Consider the following 23,174-nt stretch of genomic DNA (forward strand, 5'->3'; position numbering starts at 1 on the left):
AAGCTGTAAAATGTAAGTGCATCATCTTTTGTTCTTGAATGGAGGCCTAATCTGTCTGCTGCACTAGAGCAGGTTCAATTTTTAGAGTGAATGAAAACCTTTGAAGCGTATATAGACCTCATTGATGGCCCCAGCACAGATCCTCAGCAAAGACTACAAGAACCAGACAAGCCCTCTGCACATTCCCTTTTTACTAGCTTCACCTACTGGCATGATGTTTCTTCAAGCAGAAGAAGTTGGATGAAATATTCTGAATGATATCAATCCACAATCTGATTTATGCAGCCTGGAATAATCACACCACATTCATTCATTTGGCCAGAGGAGAACTGGTTTCCTGACTGAGCCTGGTCTTGTTTGGGTTTGGGTTCCTTGTTATGGTTTCTTAGTTGAAGACACCTAATATTCAGTAATATTATTGACTTGACTGCACTGACGCCATTTGATAAGAACTGAACTGAATTATGACACATAATGTTTTTTATATATATATGAGTCAATGACGTGACACCTAAATCTTCTGTCAGATTGCATTTTTTATAAAAAGATGCCATATGTATATGAAGGGCCTCTCCCATGTATGAACTCACTTTATCTTTTCAAAAAACATTAGTTATTTGTAATTTTTCTGTTATTTAAAGTGTCAAAATATCATGTGGTGCGACCGTCCGGCCATAACTTTTTCTTTTTTGTAAACCTCCTAAATTTATTCAAGATTAATTTTCTGCACTATTTGGCATGATTTCCAAAGTGTTTTGCAATACTGTATAAAATTGCAAAGCATTGTATTTATATTTCCATCATAATATACAAACAAACTTTGTCCGATGATTTCCATTTTATGAAATATCATGTGGTGCGACCATCAAGAAACTACCATTTTGGGACTTTTATGTTGAAATCCATTCAAAGATAAGACTTTGCATCATATACCAATTTGCCAAGGGCCCATGGAAGCATCAAGTAGGTTTGTAAGTCTCTTTCAAATTTGGAAAAAAAAGAATCTTTATAACGGCTCATATGTAGTTACCACATTTGGATATCATGTGGCATGACCTCAAAAAAAAAAAAAGAATAAGTTATTTCTGCAATTATTTATTTTCATTATAAATTTCATCGTGACCTTTTGTGGGAAGCTAGCTTGTTTTGTTTAGGTGACCAATTCTGTGCTTGTAAATTTTGACTGAATTTGAAAATATCATGTGGTGCGACCACTGCAGAGTGTTTTCTATTATAGATATATGTCCCAGATTGGCAGTTTTTTTGCTTTTATATTCAATTGATGGTTTATATACATAAAATACTTTTAGTATAATTTGGAATATATTTTTATGCAATTTGGTTCATTTCAGGCTGTTTATGTTTAATCTTTGTACAATATTTGAAAAAAATGCAATAATAATAATAGTAATTCAGAGCATGTAATTTTAGTTTGGTAATTATGCAATTATTAGTAATTTATTATTTATTTATTAACTATTTTAATCTATTCTACCAGATTATACTGCCAAGCAATGTAAAATAAACGCTCACCATAGGCAGTATGTTAATTCTGACCCTGCAGTCTAGCACAAACTCCAGATGTCATTTTTTACTATACGAAAGTTGTTAATGTTGTCATCTCAGAACCTGAGCCAGCAACCTCCCCCTACTCTAAATTGACCTTTTACAAAGACCCACCCCCCTTAGTTACTGTTGCTACGTCCGACAAACCATGGTACTTTTTTTAGCAAGAGTAACCAAAACAAAGCAATGATATTAAGGCCAAAACATTCCAGTGATTTTTCTCAAAATAAAAATCCTTAATGAACAGGCAAACTAAGAGACTACGTACAGACTAGGTAAAACTGATAGGAAAATGTCAAGTTTAAATCCTTCCTATTTGACACAAAAAGCAAACCTTGAATAGGTGCATCTCAATAAATTAGAACGTCGTGAAAGTTCATTTTTTCTTGTAAGTTATTTCAAAAAGTGAAACTTTCATATATTTTAGATTCATTGCATGTAAAGTAAAACATTTCAAAAGTTTTTTTTGTTTTAATTTTGATGATTAGAGCTTACAGCTCATGAAAGTCAAAAATCAGTATCTCAAAATATTAGAATATTTACATTTGAGTTTCAATTAATGACCATTCCTACAGTATAAATTCCGGGTATCTCTTGTTCTTTGAAACCACAATAAAGGAGAAGACTGCTGACTTGGCAATGGTCCAGAAGACGATCATTGACGCCCTCCAGAAAGAGGGTAAGTCACAGAAGGTCATTACTGAAAGGTGTGGCTGTTTACAGAGTGCTGTATCAAAGCATATTAAATGCAAAGTTGACTGGAAGGAAGAATTTGGGTAGGAAAAGGTGCACAAGCAACAGGGATGACTGCAAGCTTGAGAATACTGTCAAGCAAAGCTGATTCAAACACTTGGGAGAGCTTCACAAGGAGTGAACTGAAGCTGGAGTCAGTGCATCAAGAGTCACCACGCTCAGACACCTTCAGGAAAAGGGCTACCAAGCCACTTCTGAACCAGAGACAACGTCAGAAGTGTCTTACCTGGGCTGTGGAGAAAAGAACTGGACTGTTGCTCAGTGGTCCAAAGTCCTCTTTTCAGATGAAAGTAAATTTTGCATTTCATTTGGAAATCAAGGTCCCAGAGTCTGGAGGAAGAGTGAGAGGCACAGAATCCATGTTGCTTGAAGTCCAGTGTGAAGTTTCCACAGTCAGTGATGATTTGGGCTGCCATGTCATCTGCTGGTGCTGGTCCACTGCGTTTTCTGAAGTCCACAGTCAACGCAGCCATCTACCAGGAAATTTTAGAGCACTTCATGCTTCCTTCTGCTGACAAGCTTTATGGAGATGCTGATTTCATTTTCCAGCAGGACTTGGCACCTGCCCACACTGCCAAAGGTACCAAAAGCTGGTTCAATGACCATGGTGTTGGTGTGCTTGATTGGCCAGCAAACTCGCCTGACCTGAACCTCATAGACAATCTATGGAGTATTGTCAAGAGGAAGATGAGAGACACCAGACCCAACAATGCAGATGAGCTGAAGGCCACTGTCAAAGAAACCTGGGCTTCCATACCACCTCAGCAGTGCCACAAACTGATCACCTCCATGCCACGCCGAACTGAGGCAGTAATTAAAGCAAAAGGAGCCCCTACCAAGTATTCAGTACATGTACAGTAAATGAACATATTTTCCAGAAGGCCAACAATTCACTAAAAATGTTTTTTTTTTTATTGGCCTTATGAAGTATTCTAATTTGTTGAGATAGTGAATTGGTGGGTTTTTGTTAAATGTGAGCCAAAATCATCACAATTAAAAGAACCAAAGACTTAAACTACTTCAGTCTGTGTGCACTGAATTTATTTAATAAACGAGTTTCACAATTTGAGTTGAATTACTGAAATAAATTAACATTTCCACGACATTCCAATTTATTGAGATGCACCTGTATAGTAGCTAAAATTAATGTTATGAACAACAAAATTGTAATAGGAGCTATGGGACTGTTTATGAACACCTGGGAGCACGTGGATAAACGGAGTAGACTTTTATTTCCAACACACAGGGTATATCCACACATGGAACAAGGGATGACACACGAACGTAACTGGTAGACCCGACGAACACAAACTGAACAGACTAGGGCTTAAAAAGACAGGACAATCAAGGAACTAAGGAGACACACCTGGAATCAAATTAAACAATCAAAGGGAGACAGAAACTGGGTCACAGGGAACACATGGGAAGCAAAGACACAACACAACAGTCCCGGGGTGTGACACTGACAGTGCTTTTTGATAATGTACACTGTTTCAAAGCAGCTTAACAGAAACTGAGGAAGCCTTTTTCATTAATATTTGGAAGTTTAGATCTGAGCAATAGTATTGTTTGATAGGATTGTGAAATCTGTCTGTTTTTGTTCAGTTTATAACAATTCTGATTCAATAAGTATTCAATAAGTATCACTGCCAAATGACAAATATGAATGAAGGGTTTTTAAGACTTTGATAAGGTAGCTGACCTGTAAGCATTTATAACTGATAAGACAGTGAGGACCAAACTGACTTTACACAAGGTCCTGAGGACTTGCTTTTGAATGTGCTGTTAATTTAGTCAGTAATATGGTATGATAGTTGAGAAGATGTGCATTAAAATAATAATTAGGCATTGTGGAGGCTATCCTATAAGCCTCGGCATGGATGGCATGGTGTTCTCAACTCATAGCAGAAAAAATCCTAAGTCTAGGCATTAGCTCTCTTTGGGTGGTGTTCCCGTTTATTATAAAAGTAGAAAATATATTTTTCATAAAATGGTACTTCACCCAGTGCTAATAAAGTGCTGTTGTGCTGTCTGATAAAGTGGGTGCTCACGGCTACGGTAAGAACCGTGTGTTCCCCACCATCCACACTTTTCCCTAACTAATTACCACACCTGTAAATATACCTAACTCCCAGTGACGTGCCACCCCCAGTGCAATACTCCCCCAAGTGGCTAAAATAGGTAATAACTAAATTAACTACTCCTACAGGCATCGAGTATGATTAAAAGTAGTGTCATGATACAAAAATACATGCATGATAATAAGTAAACAAGTAAGTTCTATTTTTGAAGTTATACACTTTGTTTTACTTACAATGTCATTTCAACCAAATATTGACAAGTTTAGGTTCAGTTATTTCGAACAGTGCTGTATGTGGGCTATGATGATTGCAAATGGATCTGTGATGAAAGTAAAACTTAATAAAAGGGCTATTAAGGAAAATGTTTTAACTATTCTAGGTTTTAGTGGAAATATTGATTGTTTTCTTTTATTCCTATTTTTTAAAGATGGCTTAATCTGGGTCTTACTTATTTATGGTTTAGTTGAAGTTAGACTACCATTTTGTTTTGAACCCCAACATGGTTTCAAATGGGGGAATGAATGAGTGGAGTTACAATCCCTCTTCTTGCACTATATAATGGATTGGAAATAATAGTTTTTTGTAAAACCAGTGTATTTATCCTAGTATTTAGGTTATAGACAATGTCTGTATTTAGTATCTGTGAGGTGACCGAGGGTCTGACCCATGTCAGGAATGCAATAACGACGTTTATTCATTTAGCCCAGCTTCCAGAGAATATGTAGTTTTATTGTCATCAGTTCATTTCCTGATATGACCAAATTAACCAAAAGCCATCATAGCTGTATAAGACATGTAAAAACAAACAAGGCAAATTTCTATCTAAAGGGTCATAAAAATTAATTACTTATTGTGCACACGGTTTTTCTTTCATAATATATTAATGATTTGTTAAATGAACGAATGAATATGCAATTTTAGTTTTAAGGCTGTTGTCTAAATGTTTTGTTTAAAAAGTAAGTGTGAAGTAGCTTTAGTAGGAAGAGAGGTATTTACAAAGGTGTGTTGATGAAAGCATATATGGGTGGAGGACACTTTTCCAGTTAGAGGGACACACAGAATGATTCACTGGAAAGGACATAACATTTTATGTGAAGAAAGACTAGTGCAAGTAGAAATAGTGGGATTGCATGTACTGTTGCTTCTTCTGAAAAAGTGCTAGAGCACACAACCTTGTCGTCAGAACCGTTTTGTGTGTCACCGTGGTATCAAAGAACTTACAAGAAGTGAAAGCCAATAGAACGTTCCATTGCAACAGCAGTGCCCCGCAGTAGCCCTATGCTTCCGCCATATTGGAGTGAAAGCGACTCGGCACTCCACTAGCTTCTTGGTGTCGCTATGGCAAATATCAGCTGCTTTGTTTAAAAAAAAACATCCATTAAAGCTGAAATACAACCTGAATGATGACAACAATAATGTTCAATTACTAGTAATCATCAAATCCTTTTTATTTTACAGACTTTGTGTTTAAGTCTTTCCTTGTTTCACAAAACCTTTGCTCTCTAGAAACCATGTCAGTTTCGGTTGAAATTATTTTAAGTTTTAAGTATTAGCATTATTACACACTGAATTAATACCATCATATGATTAAGCAATAAGCCCCAAGAAGCCGTGGTTTACAGTGAATTTATAACAGCTAAGGGTCCATTGTTAGGCACGACGCGAAGCGGAGTAAATAGAGTGTAATGATATTAATAAAAACTGTATTCTTCCACCAAACAATGGCCATGTACACACTGCAAATAAATTTGGTTGTCACGTCACCGTTTACTCCTTAATCGCGTTCTGTACACACGTAATTCACTAAAATACAGGAGTGACAACCGCATTCGACAACCGCATTAACTCCTGAAAAATACAGGTAGTGACAACCGCATTTACAGAAATTCTATGCAGTGTGTACGGAACCGAACTGAACAACTAATTGTTAATGACGTATTTAAATGAGCATCAGAAATGTGTCTTCGTCTGTATGTGAGATGCAAGAAAATAACAGTGAAAGAAGTCTTAACATTAGCACATTTTGACACGGGGTTAAAGTCGGCATGAAACAGAAGTTGCGATTGTCTTTTCTACTCTACTGTGACGTATATCCGAGTGAAACGGCATCTGAAATGAGAGGGCAGGACTTGATTTTGTCCTTCCAGAACTGATTGGATTGTTGGAAGTTGGGGCGTTACTAACAAAATGGAGGCAGATCTGAATGCCAGTTTGCAGTTAGTTGTGGGGGGGATTTCTCTCCACTGGATTCACCGCCGACACCCTAGCATGAAGATTTTTTTATTTATTTATTAAGGATGACGGCGACGAGAACGATCAATGGTACAAAACATGCCTAACAGTGTGCGCGCGAGAGAGAAAGAGACACTGCCTGAATGACCGAGCGTGTCCTCCATCAGGTTAAGTCATATTCATAAAAAAAGAAATAGTTTGCGATGTCCTAAGAGTAATGTTGTGGTAATATCCTTTCAACTTTTAAGAGTAGTGTACTCCCCCATGGCTTGCGTCAACTGGTCAATGCATTTATTTCTATAAAGTGAAGCATTAGCTTCAGCTTTACCCCCTGTCGTTTATCCCAGTGTTTACCCCTTACGTCACTAGCTCCGCCCTTGCGCCATCGCATGTGACCGGAAGAGAAGATGAGTCATTTTGAGGGGGAGGGGAGGTTAACATTTTTGATTAAAGATTACAAAGGCACATGAATTTAAAAAAAAATACTGAAGTGCACGGATACATTATTTATAATAAACACTACAGTATTCCATAAAAAAATAAGAATTTTCTATTTTGATTTCATGCCGACTTTAAGGTCATTGCACACTGAGTCCAAAATTTTTGCACGTTAAAAAATAAATACGACCTCACGTTGTGTCAATCACATTTACACACTTTTGTTCGTCAAAAAAAAAATTCGGATCAGGTTCGATTTTCTGCGTTTTCGCATCTGTAGCATGCATGTGGATCGGAAAGGATGGGGAATATACGAAAAAACGGAAAAACGCATGCGAAAATTTTGGACTAAGTGTGCAATGACCTTTAGTTACACAAGCCCTGTGGTAAAGTGTCAGTGTTGCCAGATCTTCATAGAAAAAAAAAACAAGGACAAGCAAAAAAAAAAAAAATCATATCTTATATCTGCAACTGACCACTTTATTAACTCCATAAAGTGTCTAGGTTTATGAGCTAAGACCAAACAACATGCCTAAAAGCGCTTGTAAATATGAGGACATGGCAACACTGCAAGACAGCACTCTCTAAAGCAGCCTCCCAAGCATAAACAACACACAGCATGTCTATCAGTGGTAATTTAGTTAAAATCGACGGACAAAAAGAGTCTTTAGGCAAAAAATGGCAGAAACAAACGGCTACATTTTTATTCACTCCCGCAAGACGCCAAAATGTTGCTATGGTTACAAATGCGGGAGTAACTGCTGTTCGGTACACACATCAAAACTATAATTTAGGGGATTCACTCCCGCATTTAAATGCGGTTGTCACTCCTGAAACTTGCAGTGTGTACGTAGCTTATGTAGTTCCTCAGAAACAGTTGTGGTTCCAACAAAGTGGTTGCCAAGCAACACACAAAGTAAGCAAAGGTGTAGGTTTGTAGAGTAATTTACAACAGCTTCGAACGCGGCTCAACCAATCAGAATCAAGGACTGGAACTATCCGTTTTATACAAAAAGCAATAAACCCCGTGAAGCCATGGTTTACAGTGAATTTATAACGGCTAAGGGTGTTGCCACTTCGCGTCGTGCCCAACAACGCCCCTTAGATGTTATAAATTCAAACCACGGCTTCTTGGGGCTTATTGCTTTATTTTACACTTTTGTGAATAATTACCTGTCAGGGTCTTTGGGAAAATTATGAAAGGCAAGATTTTTACTGTCACACTGATAGTTTTTGCAGTGGATTGCCCAACATAGCGTTCTTTTATTCCACTTTGACCTCTCTTTCGTTTTTATTCTGTGTAGCTGTGCTGTTGTCCAGTTGGAATTTTCACCCCAAAATGGCGGCCGCGCTACTGAAGCGCCACCTAGTGGCTGTTCCCAAAAAAGCATCAGAGTTTCGCCTCCAGGGCTTTTATACTTTTTGGTGGGATTGAGTTTCCCCATGCAAAGTCTGTGGAGGTCAATCTCATTCGACTCGCTCCCACTGTATGAAGGAAAAAAGATGTCTCACATGCCTAGAGATTTGGCATCAGCACGAGGCCAACGACCTTGTGACAGGCCAAGCTGTGACCCAGACTCCTGACGTATACAATCAGGGAAACTAGTTCACTCACGTCGAGGAGGGGACAATGTCAGGGGAGCTAGTCAGCCCCTCACCAGTGAAGAAGATCCCATGGTCATCTGTCAGGCTGAATCAAGTGGCAGTATCATTTTGTTTCAGCACTTTGCAAAACTGGAAACAGCTTACAGTTTATTTTATTCGGATGTGGCGGTGAATGATATGGTCACTTGCCAAGGCCTTCAGACACTGGTTCTATGGCAGGGATGGCAAACTCCGGTCCTGGAGAGCCGCAGCCCTGCAGAGTTCAGCTCCAACCTTAATTAAAACTCACCTGCCTGTAGCTTTCTAGTAACCCTTCAGACCTTGATTAGCTTGTTCAAGTGTGTTTGATTAGGGTTGAAGCAAAACTCTGCAGGGCTGCGGCTCTCCAGGACCGTCATTCGCCACCCCTGTACTATGGCATGCACAGTTAATGAGGAGACAGAGCACAAGCTGCTAGATGCATGTGTTTTGCTTGTTGGTTGTGGTGGTCAAGCCCAAGTGTATTAACCAGCTAAAGATGTGTGTATACAGACATTTGGTTATTGTGACTACCTTGGTCTACCTTCACAACACCGATGGGTCTTTATGAGTTTAACCGTTTACCGCAGAGCTTGTGCAATAGCCCCGCTAGCTTCATGTGCCTGATGACAAACATCTTTGACGATCAAAATGTCTTGACATTGCTAGCTTCATTTTCACATACATTAGGCTAATCTGATGGAATTTTTATTTTGGCATTTCATTGGTCACCATCAGTTTTATCAAGCAAATCCAAACTGATTTGCTATTCACAATGGATGGGGCTTCCTCTTATTCTGCCCAGAGGAATGTTTGAGTATTATTGCACACTGCAGTATTCTTCATATAGGACACAATAAACTGGATGAGCTTTTTCATAGTTTCATAGAAAAGGCAAAAATATATATACATTGAAAGGTTATAGTAAAAACTTACATTGCTTTTTCAATGTGATACCTTAAATGAATTGGATTCAGGCAGTTAGTAACATATTTTTGACAATACAACTGATACATCTGATTATAATCTGAGTTTATAACATTATTTATTAGTTCTTAGTCATAGTATTTAAGCGCAAGTGCTGTAGATGGTGACTTTCTGACTCAGTTCTTGCAGTACATCTCTGGCCTCATTCTCCAGCCCATCCAACTCCTGAGCTTTCTCCACCAGAATATTCTGATTTGCCTCAAATGATTTCTCCAGCTCTGGAAGAGTTAAAGAGGAAGGAAAGTGAGGAATCATAGGTAAATCTATAATCAAATCTGTAAGCAGTTTTACCTCTAAGATTCTGTAGTTTGTTTGTGGCATCTATTAATAGATCTTTTGCCTCCTGACGTAGGTGCTCGGCCTTCTGACGTGCATCAACTATGCCTGCTGCCTTTTGATCTATCAGACCACTGGCCAGTTGGTACTTAGGTTGCAGTAAGTCAATCTCCTAAAATATACAAATATACAAATGCAGCCTGTGAGGGTCAAAAGCTTATAAGAGAGTATTTTTATATGTATTCAAGAAAAGTATCAATATAATGCCCGTGGTGTATGAATGTGGTGTATCCATCAAGTAAAAAGTAATATTTTCCTTACACCTTAAATATATTTAAATCTATACATAGTATAGTTTTTTCAAGGTAAAAATATCATACATTTTTGGGAGAGCTCCATCACATTTCTTACCAGAACTAACCTTGCTTTGATGCAATTCTTATATATATATATATATATATATATCAGTGGTGTGCGGTGGTGTTTTAAAACGAGGAGGCAGTTTATATATATATATACAGGTGCTGGTCATATAATTAGAATATCATCAAAAAGTTGATTTATTTCACTAATTCCATTCAAAAAGTGAAACTTGTATATTACCGTATTGACCCGAATATAAGACGATGTTTTTTCCTTGGAAATACATCTGAAAAAACGCATTCGTCTTATATTCAGGGTCTAGACTTTGACATGTCAATAATACACCCACAACAATAGGTGCCGCCAAAAACGCATAAAACGAGTGTGCCATGAAATATGTAATGTAATGTGTGTTGTAAAGATCGCGAATGAAAACAAATGAAAAAGAAAAGCTTACAGCAGCATGATCGTGACTGTCATGTTAGCCTGATGGGACCAAACTTCCTCTGTAAGTGATTTTAAAACATAAGACAGTACCCAGATTTGAAGACTACAATAAGATTTCACGTCTACTGATAACATTTTGGTAGGCTACTATGAGTTGGATAGCCTAATTGTTATATAATTCAGATGGGCTACCTGTTATTTCAATGGTATATCAAAATTTTCCAATGTCATTGTTGGTACATTTTACCACTATTTACCATACTTTCAAAACAAAAATTAGAATTGGAAAAATATGCAATATGAAAATAATTTAAGAATAAATGTGTTTTACAGAGAGATTTGGTTTTCAAAAAGCCTTTTTCCAACAGGTACATCTGGAAAAAGGGGGGTCGTCTTATAATCAGGGTCGTCTTATATTCGGGACAATACGGTATATTCATTCATTACACACAGACTGATATATTTCAAATGTTTATTTCTTTTAATTTTGATGATTAGAGCTTACAGCTCATGAAAGTCAAAAATCAGTATTTCAAAATATTAGAATATTTACATTTGAGTTTGAATAAATGACCATCCCTACAGTATAAATTCTGGGTATCTCTTGTTCTTTGAAACCACAATAATGGGGAAGACTGCTGACTTAGCAATGATCCAGAAGACGAACATTGACACCCTCCACAAAGAGGGTAAGTCACAGAAGGTCATTACTGAAAGGTGTGGCTGTTTACAGAGTGCTGTATCAAAGCATATTAAATGCAAAGTTGACTGGAAGGAAGAATTTGGGTAGGAAAAGGTGCACAAGCAACAGGGATGACCGCAAGCTTGAGAATACAGTCAAGCAAAGCCGATTCAAACACTTGGGAGAGCTTCACAAGGAGAGAACTGAAGCTGGAGTCAGTGCATTAAGAGTCACCACGCTCGGATAGGGCTGGACAATAATTCAATATCAATATATATCGCGATATTTTTTTTTTCAATAACGGTGATATGATTTTTAAACACATTTTCGATATTTCGATTTTTTTTTTTTTTTTTTTTTATATTTCGATATACATAACAGCGTTTGTCACTGACTGACGTTAGGCGCGCAGCCGTCAGAAAGAACAGAACACCATTGGCTACTTTCGTGATGACGTACACCGCAGAGTCACGCAACCAGTGCTCAGCACAGCAGTAGTAGGCTGATCTCCAACGCGGCAAATTTTAGCTACAAAATGAGCGCCCCTGACCGCAATACAAATGTGACTGAACGAGCTTCCACAAGTGAGGAGAAATCAGACGAAATGGTTGATAAGAGAGGAAAGACTAATTCAGTGGTATGGAAGTGGTTCGGCTATTTGAGATCTGATGAACTTCAGGTTTCAGCGTGCTGCAAAATGTGCCGGAGAGTAGTGCCGACTAGCAGCGGGAACACATCAAATCTGTTCCACCATCCGATAGAACATTCTGAGAGTCAGAAGATGAGGCACCATAAAAGTTTAAGCCAACAACCTGTCATCATCCATCATCCACCACCATCATCATCCCCAACACCAGTTGTGTCAAAAGAGAAACCCATGCAGCAAACGATCGCTGCATTCATGCCTTATGACAAACAGTCTAAACGTCATAAAGACATTACAAAGGCTGTAACAAACTTCTTGGCTAAGGACATGATGCCGTTTACTACGGTGCAAAACGTGGGCTTCAGGAAAATGATTTCAATCATCGACCCAAGATATGAGCTCCCTGGGCGAAAATATTTTTCACGCGCAGCTATCCCTGCACTTTATGGTGAAGTTAGGGAAAGGGTGGAGGAACAACTGAAGTCTGTGTCATATTTCGCGACCACAGCTGACCTGTGGTCAAGCCGAACCTCAGAACCATACTTGAGCCTGACAGTCCACTTTATTGATCAAGATTGGAAGCTTGTCAGCTTATGCCTTCAGACGGTCTACTTTCCTGAGGATCACACGGGCAAATCAATTGCAGCCGGACTTGCAGATGCGCTCGCCTCCTAGGGACTCCGCGAGGACCGGCAGGTCTGCATCACCACAGATAGCGGGACCAATATCATCAAAGCCGCCGAGTTGAACAGATGGACAAGACTACAATGCTTCGGGTATCGACTGAACTCTGCTATTGGTAAGTTATACACAGCAATATAAATGGTAGTGTTATGTTAAAGCTGCATGTAACCTTTTTGGTCAAAAATTAGCAAAATGTATATAATGAGCCAGTACATCATGAATCCAATATCCAAACCGTGTTTTTGTCTTATCCTGAATCACTACGGTACACTATAATAAGTGTTTATATTCGGACTATTTTAAACTACTTCGGCTCGGCTCTGCTGCGGAGTAGCCCAGTACCTGCGTGATTCGTCATAGACATAAACAGAGAGAAGTAGTTCCGGCTACAATGTTCTTCCACAAGATGCATGCAGAGCGCCACACGTTACGGACTGCAGCAGCTTTAATTGATTTTGTTTATATTAAATCATTGTACTTAATTAGTACTTAGTTGTAACTATAATACTTACCCTGTAGTTGATTAGGTGATTTTATTCCCCCTATTTAGGTGATTTTATAGGCTATTCCTTTAATCTTTATTCAAGACATACATATTTGTATGGATTATACATACAGCAATTCTTTCAATTAAATTCAAAGGTGTTTTACTGGCATTGGAACATATGTGAACATATGAACATTGTTACATATGTTAATTTGCCAAATCAAGTGTGAAGTAAAAAAAAAAAAAAAATTATGCAAGCAGAAGAATTTTGCAGTAAGAATAATATGATTAAACGACAAATTGTAGTTAAAATATAAATACAAATTATAAGTATATATTGCTTTTTTTTTTTCACTGTCTACAGAGAAAGTTAACCAAGACAAGCGGGTGGACAGAGCAATTGGGGTCTGTAAAAAGGTGGTGGCTGCCTTCTCCTACTCCTGGAAGAAGAAACGGGACCTTGCAGCTGCTCAGGAGGAGTATCACTTGCCAAAGCACAAGCTCATCAGTGAAACACCAACAAGATGGGGCTCCCGTCAACAAATGGTGAAGCGGGTTCTGGAGCAGAAAAGGGCCATCACAGAAGTCCTCTCAAAGGACAAGAAAACCAGACCGCTGGTTCCTACCTGGCAAGATGTGGATGTTTTAGAGTCTATAGATGCAGCTCTAAGCCCACTCCTCGAATTCACTGATGCCTTGTCTGGTGAATCCTATGTCAGTGTATCATTTCTAAAACCAGTGATGCATCTCTTCAACACCTCCATCTTGAAGGAAGCAGAGGATGACACAGAGCTCACCAGGACCATAAAGACAACAGTGATGGGATACCTTAACCAAAAATATGATGACCCAGCCATGGATAATCTACTTGACATGGCATGCCTCGTTGACCCAAGATTCAAGCTTCAGCACACTCAGGAGGAGAAGAGAGAATACATCAAAGAGAGAGCTGTGTTGGAGATGCTGAAGGGAGAGATCTGTTGTGGTCAGGGAAGAGGAGTCCAGAGAAGAAGCCGAGAGACACTTTTGTACCACCCAAGAAAACAAAGCGTTCTCTGGCTAGCTTTTTTTCAAACAGGCCCACCACTACTACTGACACAGAAAACTTGTGTGCACAGCAGTTGGGAGGGAGCTCGGCAACTACCTTCTGTCTCCACATGCTGACAATGACTCAAATCCTCTGGATTGGTGGAAAGTTTATCAAAACAACTTCCCTAGAGTAAGTCAACTGGCACAACATTACTTGTGCATTCAGGCCACAAGCTCCCCCTCTGAGAGGGTTTTTAGTACAGGTGGCAACATTGTCACATGTAAAAGGGCATCTCTGAAGCCAGATAATGTAGACCAGCTTGTATTTCTTGCCAGAAACCTCTAGAGCCTGTCATAGGATGTCGATGTCATCAACACTCAACAATGTCCCTGCCCCAGCAACATGTTTTTTTTGTTGCTCACTCTTTTTCTCTTTTTTTCTGCAGCTGAGCACTTTTCATTTTTTTTTTTATCCTGGCTGAAGCACTTTGGTTTATAAGAACAAGTTTTGTTACAATAAGTTTTGTGTAAAGAATAATATAATCAGCCGGTTATTGTTTAAAGATAAATATATTAATAAGGTCAGTCTGAGAGTCTTATGTTTATTTCACTTTTCTTGTTTGTATAAAGGTTAAATACAAATAAAAGGTGAACGTTCATTTATTTGTACCGTTTTTATTTCTAAAATATTATGTAGTTTTATAGGAGGAGGTTTCATAGACTTGGCAAATTAATTTTAATTTATTATTTATTTATAATTTTATAATTAATTTAAAATGAATTAACCTCAGAAGATTGTAGGTACAGACATCCGTTGTGGGCGTTATTGGCAGTTTTTCTGAGGCTTTTATATTGTTCATATCGATATCGAAATTATATCGTATCGACCGAAATTAAGAAATATATCGTGATATAAAATTTGGCCATATCGTCCAGCCCTACGCTCAGACGTCTTCAGGAAAAGGGCTACCAAGCCACTTCTGAACCAGAGACAACGTCAGAAGCATCTTACCTGGGCTGTGGAGAAAAAGAACTGGACTGTTGCTCAGTGGTCCAAAGTCCTCTTTTCAGATGAAAGTAAATTTTGCATTTCATTTGGAAATCAAGGTAACCAGAGTCTGGAGGAAGAGTGGAGAGGCACAGAATCCATGTTGCTTGAAGTCCAGTGTGAAGTCTACACAGTCAGTGATGATTTGGGCTGCCATGTCATCTGCTGGTGTTGGTCCACTGTGTTTTCTGAAGTCCACAGTCAACACAGCCATCTACCAGGAAATTTTAGAGCACTTCATGCTTCCTTCTGCTGACAAGCTTTATGGAGATGCTGATTTCTTTTTCCAGCAGGACTTGGCACCTGCCCACACTGCCAAAGGTACCAAAAGCTGGTTCAATGACCATAGTGTTACTGTGCTTAATTGGCCAGCAAACTCGCCTGACCTGAACCCCATAGACAATCTGTGGGGTATTGTCAAGAGGAAGATGAGAGACACCAGACCCAACAATGCAGATGAGCTGAAGGCCACTATCAGAGCAACCTGGGCTCTCATAACACCTGAGCAGTGCCACAGACTGATCGACTCCATGCCACGCTGCATTGCTGCAGTAATTCAGGCAAAAGGAGCCCCAACTAAGTATTGAGTGCTGTACATGCTCATACTTTTCATTTTCATACTTTTCAGTTGGCCAAGATTTCTAAAAATCCTTTCTTTGTATTGGTCTTAAGTAATATTCTAATATTTTGAGATACTGATTTTTGACTTTCATGAGCTGTAAGCTCTAATCATCAAAATTAGTCTGTATCAGTCTGTGTGTAATGAATGAATATAATATTCAAAAGTTTCACTTTTTGAATGGAATTAGTGAAATAAATCAACTTTTTGATGATATTCTAATTATATGACCAGCACCTGTATATAAATTCATGTCCCTGTTACACTTAATGTTTACAATAAGTGCAAATAGCTATATTCCATTTACACCTAGCATAATTTTCGGCTATTATACTACTTATTGCAAATAGTGGCAATTATCTGTACCTCAGTATTGTAGTACATTATAAAATCCAATAATGTAATAATAAGTATGCAATAATAACATATTGAGTGTAAATGATCATTTTAATTCAAATTATTAAATGGATGTCACCTTACTGGGAGAATAAATCCCTACCCGATACTTTAAGTTCAACTTTTAGATTATTTCCTTCATTATTGTTGAAAATAGGCTACATGCCTTTCCGATGTGATATCTGATTTGAAAAGGCAGGGGAAAAAAGTTCCGAAAAAAATTCGGACCCCGGTCGATCGCGTCAAAAACAACTTCAACACATACTTCACCATCTGCGCCACTTGAACTGTTAATGAAATAGTCTTCTGTAATGCTTTGTAATCACACGTTGGTGGGCGGAGTTAGTGTAAATAACCTCTGCCACAAGGCGGCCTATTTGCACTTGTAAATAGACACTCCGTTTTTTATTTGTGAACTGATGTTCAGCTGTTTAAAAGGGGTCCTATTATGCTCTTTTACAAAGTCTTGATTTTGTTTTGGGGGTGTACTAGAACATGCTCTCATGCTTGGTGGTTCGAAAATCGCATTATTTTGTGATATGGTATACCTTTCTCCCCAGGCTGGCTCAAACAGATCGATTAGTTTAGGGTTTGGTGAAGGACCGCCTTCCGAAAAACGAAATGTGTTGTGATTGGCGAACAGCTTAGATGGTGTTTCAGTACTGCCCCGCCCCTTGCCAAAGTAGCAAGTTCCTCAATATTGCCATATCAATTCAGAACGCTGCTTTATCAGACATTACATGCAAGATGAAATGAAAACGACATCCAAAATTTTCTGAAGACAGTCGGTTTCCTTCAGAAATACAGTGATATAAAAACACCCGCACCAGGTTTCAATTTTGAAATGTGCAGTGCTCAACCAAGTGTTCTCCCGCCAACCATTCGAATTTCCGTAGGCGGGATTTATTTTAATGATATTCTAATAAACCGCTTTGTGATATCACAAATACAGGAAAACAACTTTGTAGTCCAAACGAGCCGTTCGTTTGTAGTTCTTGAAAAGGGACTTTTTTAAAAACTAAATATCTCCCTTTTAGAGTGGACTTTGAGATTTGTAACTTTGTAGATCTTTTTATGCCCAAACATAGACATACACACTGACTAAAATTCAAAAAGTGAAAAAGCATAATAGGACCCCTTTAATAGTCAACTTATTTTTGGGTCATCATCAGGGATGTGCAGAGAGTTTCTCTGGGGCAGGGGCTCAAATGTAAAAAAGGGCATCTATCACCACGGAGCATTTCAAAAACTGATAATAATAAGATAGATATATATATCTTATTATTCCCCTGGTAGACATTTTTTTCAATGAATAGAATACAACAATTACAACAAAAAGAAAAAAAATTGTAGAAAGATGAATTACATTTAAAGAAAAATAAAATAAAATAATATAATAATAAAATTATGAAATTTAAAAAAACATGTCTATATCTGGACAGACTATCAAAATATGATTTTCACTGTAACACTGCTTGCTGAACTGCTAACTGGCTTTTTGGTCTCACATTTTTAACTTTCTTTTGGGAACCATTTGTTCAAATATGTTGATGACTTCTTTGTCAATTGGGATGTCCTTCTCTATGCCAAGCAGCAATAAATCAGACAGTCTTTCCTGTCCACAAAGACTCCTCAATCTGGACTTGACCAGTTTCAGCTTTGAGAACACTGGCTGTAGAAACTGGTAGTGTAGCATATATTTTCACCAGCTGATATAAGGCTGAGAACACAAGGTGAACGCCATAGTCTTTAAAAAATGTCCAATATTACCTTGGCACTTTTCACTGGGCATTTGTAGGCAGAATGAAACACTCTGACTTCCCTAAGCAACTGCTCTTCTTCCTCAACTCCATAAAAGCTGCAGAGAATATGAACAGCTTCCTTGGCCTCATCATCCAACACACCTTTCCATTTAGATGCATCTGTCAGTGTATGGAGTGACTTTATGATCTTGTTAGTCTTCACCTGCATTTTTGGGTTCTCTTTCTCTTCAAACCGCTTCTGGAGCTCTTGCAAACACACGTCCAAAAATGTGTAGAAAAGTCTAACCCTGTAAAATTCTTCAAGTGTGCGTGGCTCATGATCTTCAGTTGCTGATGTTGAGCATTGCATCAACTTTAAAGGTATTTTTCTTTGTCGTCCATGGCCAGGAATGACATCAGGAACATCAATACCTGCCGTCTCAGCATGGCTAGTGGCTCTTTCATAGATGCTCTTGAACTCCTCCTCAGTCCTTAGGTCTCTTAGTCGAGTGACAATGCCACTCACTATGTGATATGCAGCTCCCAAATCTAAGCCTTCCTTTTGAAGGGCACTGGAGGCACATGAAGTTTCAAGGAAGACAGGAGTTGTCATTTCCAAACAAAGAAGAAATTTGAAGTTTATTGAATGCAGAAGTATCTTTGCCTCTCCAACGGCTGCATCAGGTAGATCTCATTTTATTAGTGTGGTCAAGAATTTCACAAGCGCTGGTAGGGTCTTCTTTAAGGTCTTCAAGGCTTTCTCCCTACATGCCCACCGAAAATCAGAGAGCTTTTGTAGTTCCATCGGACGCTGATCTGGATACATTTCTTTCTGGGTCTTTACAAAAGAAGCATGCCGTTTTGAGGAGTTTGCAATGAAAGCATAAATCTTTTCCATAAGATTTTATAGCATTCTTTGCAGATTCCACAAGCACTAAATTTAAGCAGTGCGCCTGGCAGTGGACATACAGCGCTTTTTAATTTTGTTGTTGGATTCGTGACTGAAGTCCTTTGTAGTGTCCGCTCATATTAGCTGCTCCATTGTACCCTTGGCCATATATGTTTTCCACTTTGAGGTCATTCTCACTGAGAACACTCATGACCACTTTCTCAAGCTCTTCTGTTGTGGAATCCACATGGCACAAGCCAATGAAGCGCTCTTTTATTTCCATCTGATTCACAAATCTAACGGCAAATCATGCTTGCTCTGTATGGGAGATGTCAGTGGTTCCAGTAAAATTGAATAGATGGATGCATCTTGGATTTCACTGCGTATGACTTTTCGAACGTACAAAGCAAGGGCTGCTATAATGTCATTCTGTGTTCGATTAGAAAGAAGAGACACCTGTGGTCGTTTCTTTGATGACTTTTCTTCTTTGACTCGAGATGGAGTTGTAAAGTACTGTTATAGATCCCTAGAAGTTCAACTAGCTCCAGAAAGTTTCCTTTACTTAAACTACTTGAATTTTAAAAGTTTAAGTGCATTTTTTTCACATAGAAAAGCACTTGAAAAGCATTGATTTTGAGCTAGACTGCTGGAAAGTTACTGACAATAAATTTGGTGATCGTTCCAAACCTGAATGACTTACTTTCTTCTGTTGTACACAAAAGAAGATTTTGTAGAATGTTCCCAAACCATTTTGGTTACCCTTGATTTCTAATGTATGGACAAGAATTTATTGAATTTCTCAAATTATGTTCCACAGAAGAAAGAAATCCATACAGGTTTGGAATCACACGATGAGTATATAATGACAATTTTCATTTTTGGGTGAATCTCCGTTTAAGAACTTTATTATTTGTAAATAATAAACACCTATTTTGTATAAGACACTGCTATTTATCTTTAATCAGGCCCTCATTGAATTAACATTTTACTTCAATTAAAATTCATTAGAACTAAACAACTAAAAAGAAATAAGTTCTTGGTTATAATCCAGAGTTTAGCTGACTAGTATTAGTAGGTATGGTGGTCACAAGAAGTAAAACCATGGTCCTCATTACCATGGTTATATGGTTTTAAAATAAGTAATAAGTAATAATAAATTATAAAATTTGTAGTTAAAAAACAAACAAAAAAAACACGAAGAAGCTACAAAACATCTTCTAAAATTAAAATATTTCCCAATATGTATTAACAGTAACATTTATAATAAATACATTTCTGCCAACACATTGGATATTTGTACAGTGTTAATAACTTCAAGTTAAATTACTATGGTGCTGATGGTGACAAGCCTATGGCGTTTTCCAATATAGGCTACCTCATTGTCTTGGCTGTTTTCAGCTAGCATCACTACTGAACTTTTAATGTTCTCATATCACACGACTGTATAACAATAATTCTGTGTCACATCTGAATGGATCAAGTGACTTGCTCTGTTTATCTCTTATAAATCGCGGCGCACGTTAGTCAGTGCTGTGTGGGAGACCGCTTTGACGCACAGCTGGCGGATGCATCAGGGAGCGCTGCTTCACGCTTTTGGAGTATTTGCTTTATGCGGTTTTGCATGTGCTGTAATTTAAAAACAGTGCCTAATATCTGGGACCTCTCTCTCATTTCGGCGATCGGCCCATTATTCGAATGAAATGTCCCGGTGCTCCCGATGGCCAGGCGATCGCGGGCCCCCCAGACCTCTGGGCCCTATGCACTCTGTCATCCTTTTCCCTCCACTAGCGTCGCCCCTGCTTACTTTATAATTAGTCAATAACACCATCCTTTTCTTCATTCAGACCGCGAGAGCTCGCAACAAGAGGCAGGATTTATCACAAGCCAATCATAACCGATCGTATCCAATTATAGCCCGATGGAGGCATTGCCTCCTCTCACGTGACTTTCCCCCATTCATCTCAATGAGCCTCCAAAAAAGTCACGGCACGCTTTGGGGTCTCTGTAGAAATTCAATGGATCAAAGGGAGGCAAGCCTCCGCTTTAACTTTAGCTGCGGGTGTTGCTGTTTTGGACATTGTTACTTTATAAAAACGAGTGACTTTTAGGCTTTTAATATCGATATTTAGTCGTATTTGCGTTGTTTTATTTTTGTAATATCGATTATTTTCTCATCCAATTTTGAGGAGAGGAGACACTGCCTCCCTTGCCCTTGATATATATATAACGCCAGGGCTTGCAAAATCGCTAGCCCGACGTCCCGGGGGTATTGTGTTTTCCAGTTGGGCTACCAAAATTTATCACCGCCTGCCCGACGGGCTCCTTAAATACAGATCTCCCGCGGGTCCTTATAAACTCTTAAAGTGAGTTGTATCAAATTTAAGGCCATAACAAGTTTTAAATACGTTAAATGGTATAAGAAATGTCTTAATTATAATTTCTAGAGGTCTTACAGTTGGGGACTGAAAGACAAGAGTCGCGATACGGCAGGATTAAACTTCAAAAGGCAATGATGTCATTGAATAAATAATGAGCGCTGCATGTTTCAAGTCAATACGCGGTGCAGGATGACTTAATGTGAATGTATCTGAAGGTAACCGACTGTCCTCAGAAATGTGTCGTTGGCATTTTAATTTCATCTAAACTATAATTCCTGATAAAGCAGCGTTTCTGAGCGCGGAGCTGCTTTGTGTACAGCGTTTCCGGGGAAACCGCAATATTTCAGCGCTCCTAAAGCGACACTTTTGATTTTGCATTTCCAAATAGCCTTTCTTGCTATTTATGGTCAGATCAATGCAAATATCAACTTTTGAGGCAGAAAACACAGAGTTGTAAATGAGAAAGAAGTTAATATGCCTTCTAAAAATTTAAACAATTAAGACAGTAATATTTATACATTTTAAATTAACAATTTATATGCTTGATTTATCTCTTTTCATAAAAATGGTCTATACTGAAATGCTGTTGTATAAGATTTTTGTTTTTGTGAAAACCTGTATCTGAACTGTAAATCATGTAATTTTATGGCTCAATACTGTATGTTACCATAGACATTGTCCAACCCCGCTCATTCTGTTCATTTTACTTGTGCAGCTCTTAAAATGCCTTAAATTTCTTTTTTAAAATTCTGCAGATACCCTAAATAGTGAAATAAGATTCCTTCCTTCATATTTGTTGATATTTGTGTATTGAAAATATTTTTGATTTGACATTTAAACTTCTATCTGATTTTCTATATTTAAAAAAAAAAAAAAACTTTTTAATTTGGGCTAGTTAAATTAATTTTCGGGCTACCAAAATCTGAAGAGTACCTGCCCGAAGGGCTACCAGGGATTTTGAAATTTTGCGAGCCCTGAACGCCCCTGATATATACAGTATCTCACAAAAGTGAGTACACCCCTCACATTTCAGCAACAATTTTAGTATGTCTTCTCAAGGGACAATACTACGCAAATGAAACTTGGATATATTTTAGAGTAGTCAATGTGCAGCTTGTATAGTAGTGCAAATTTACTGTCCTCTAACTATAACTCAGCCTATAGCCATTATTGTCTAAATAACTGGCAACAAAAATGAGTACACCTTAAGTGAATATGTCAAAACTGTGTCCAAAGTGTCAATATTTTGTAGGGGCATCATTGTTATCTAGCACTGCATTAATCCTCCTGGGCTTGTAATTCATCAGACCTGCACAGGTTGTTGCTGGCATCCTCTTCCACTCCTCTATAATGACATCACGGAGCTGTTGGATGTTAGACACATGGTGAATGCCCCACATGTGCTCAGTAGGGTTCAGGTCTGGAGACATACTTGGCCACTCCATCACCTTCAGCTTCATCAGCAAGGCAGTTGTCATCTTGGTGGTTTTTGGGGTCGTTATCATGTTGGAAAACTGCTGTTCCGGCCCAGTTTCTGAAGGGAGGGCATCATCTTCTGCTTTAGAATGTCACAGTACATGCTGGTATCCATGTTTCCCTCGATGAACCGCAGCTCCCCAGTACCAGCAGCATTCATGCAGCCACAGACCATGAAGCTACCGCCACCATGCTTGACTGTAGGCAAGAGACAATTTTCTTGGGACTCCTCACCAGGGAATCGCCACACATGCTGGACACCATCTGAGCCTCATCAGATCAGCCTCATCTATCTTAGTCTCATCAGACCACAGGACATGGTTCCAGTAATT

General features: G+C 38.5%; 1 protein-coding gene across 2 annotated transcripts in view; it reads right to left on the reverse strand.

Annotated features, from left to right (window-relative positions):
- Positions 1-9,385: 9,385 nt before the first annotated feature.
- The window catches only part of lamb1b (laminin, beta 1b), a 46,696-nt gene continuing 32,907 nt past the window's right edge, over positions 9,386-23,174 (reverse strand). For both annotated transcript variants that reach the window (XM_058773003.1, XM_058773004.1), the window contains 2 exons: positions 9,972-10,128; positions 9,386-9,898 (listed from right to left, as the gene is read on the reverse strand). In XM_058773003.1, coding sequence (XP_058628986.1) covers positions 9,762-9,898; positions 9,972-10,128 — 294 coding nt within the window. In that variant the 3' untranslated portion in view covers positions 9,386-9,761. The remainder of the gene's footprint in view (positions 9,899-9,971; positions 10,129-23,174) is intronic.

Source organism: Onychostoma macrolepis, chromosome 04, assembly GCF_012432095.1.
Source record: "Onychostoma macrolepis isolate SWU-2019 chromosome 04, ASM1243209v1, whole genome shotgun sequence".
Taxonomy (NCBI): domain Eukaryota; kingdom Metazoa; phylum Chordata; class Actinopteri; order Cypriniformes; family Cyprinidae; genus Onychostoma; species Onychostoma macrolepis.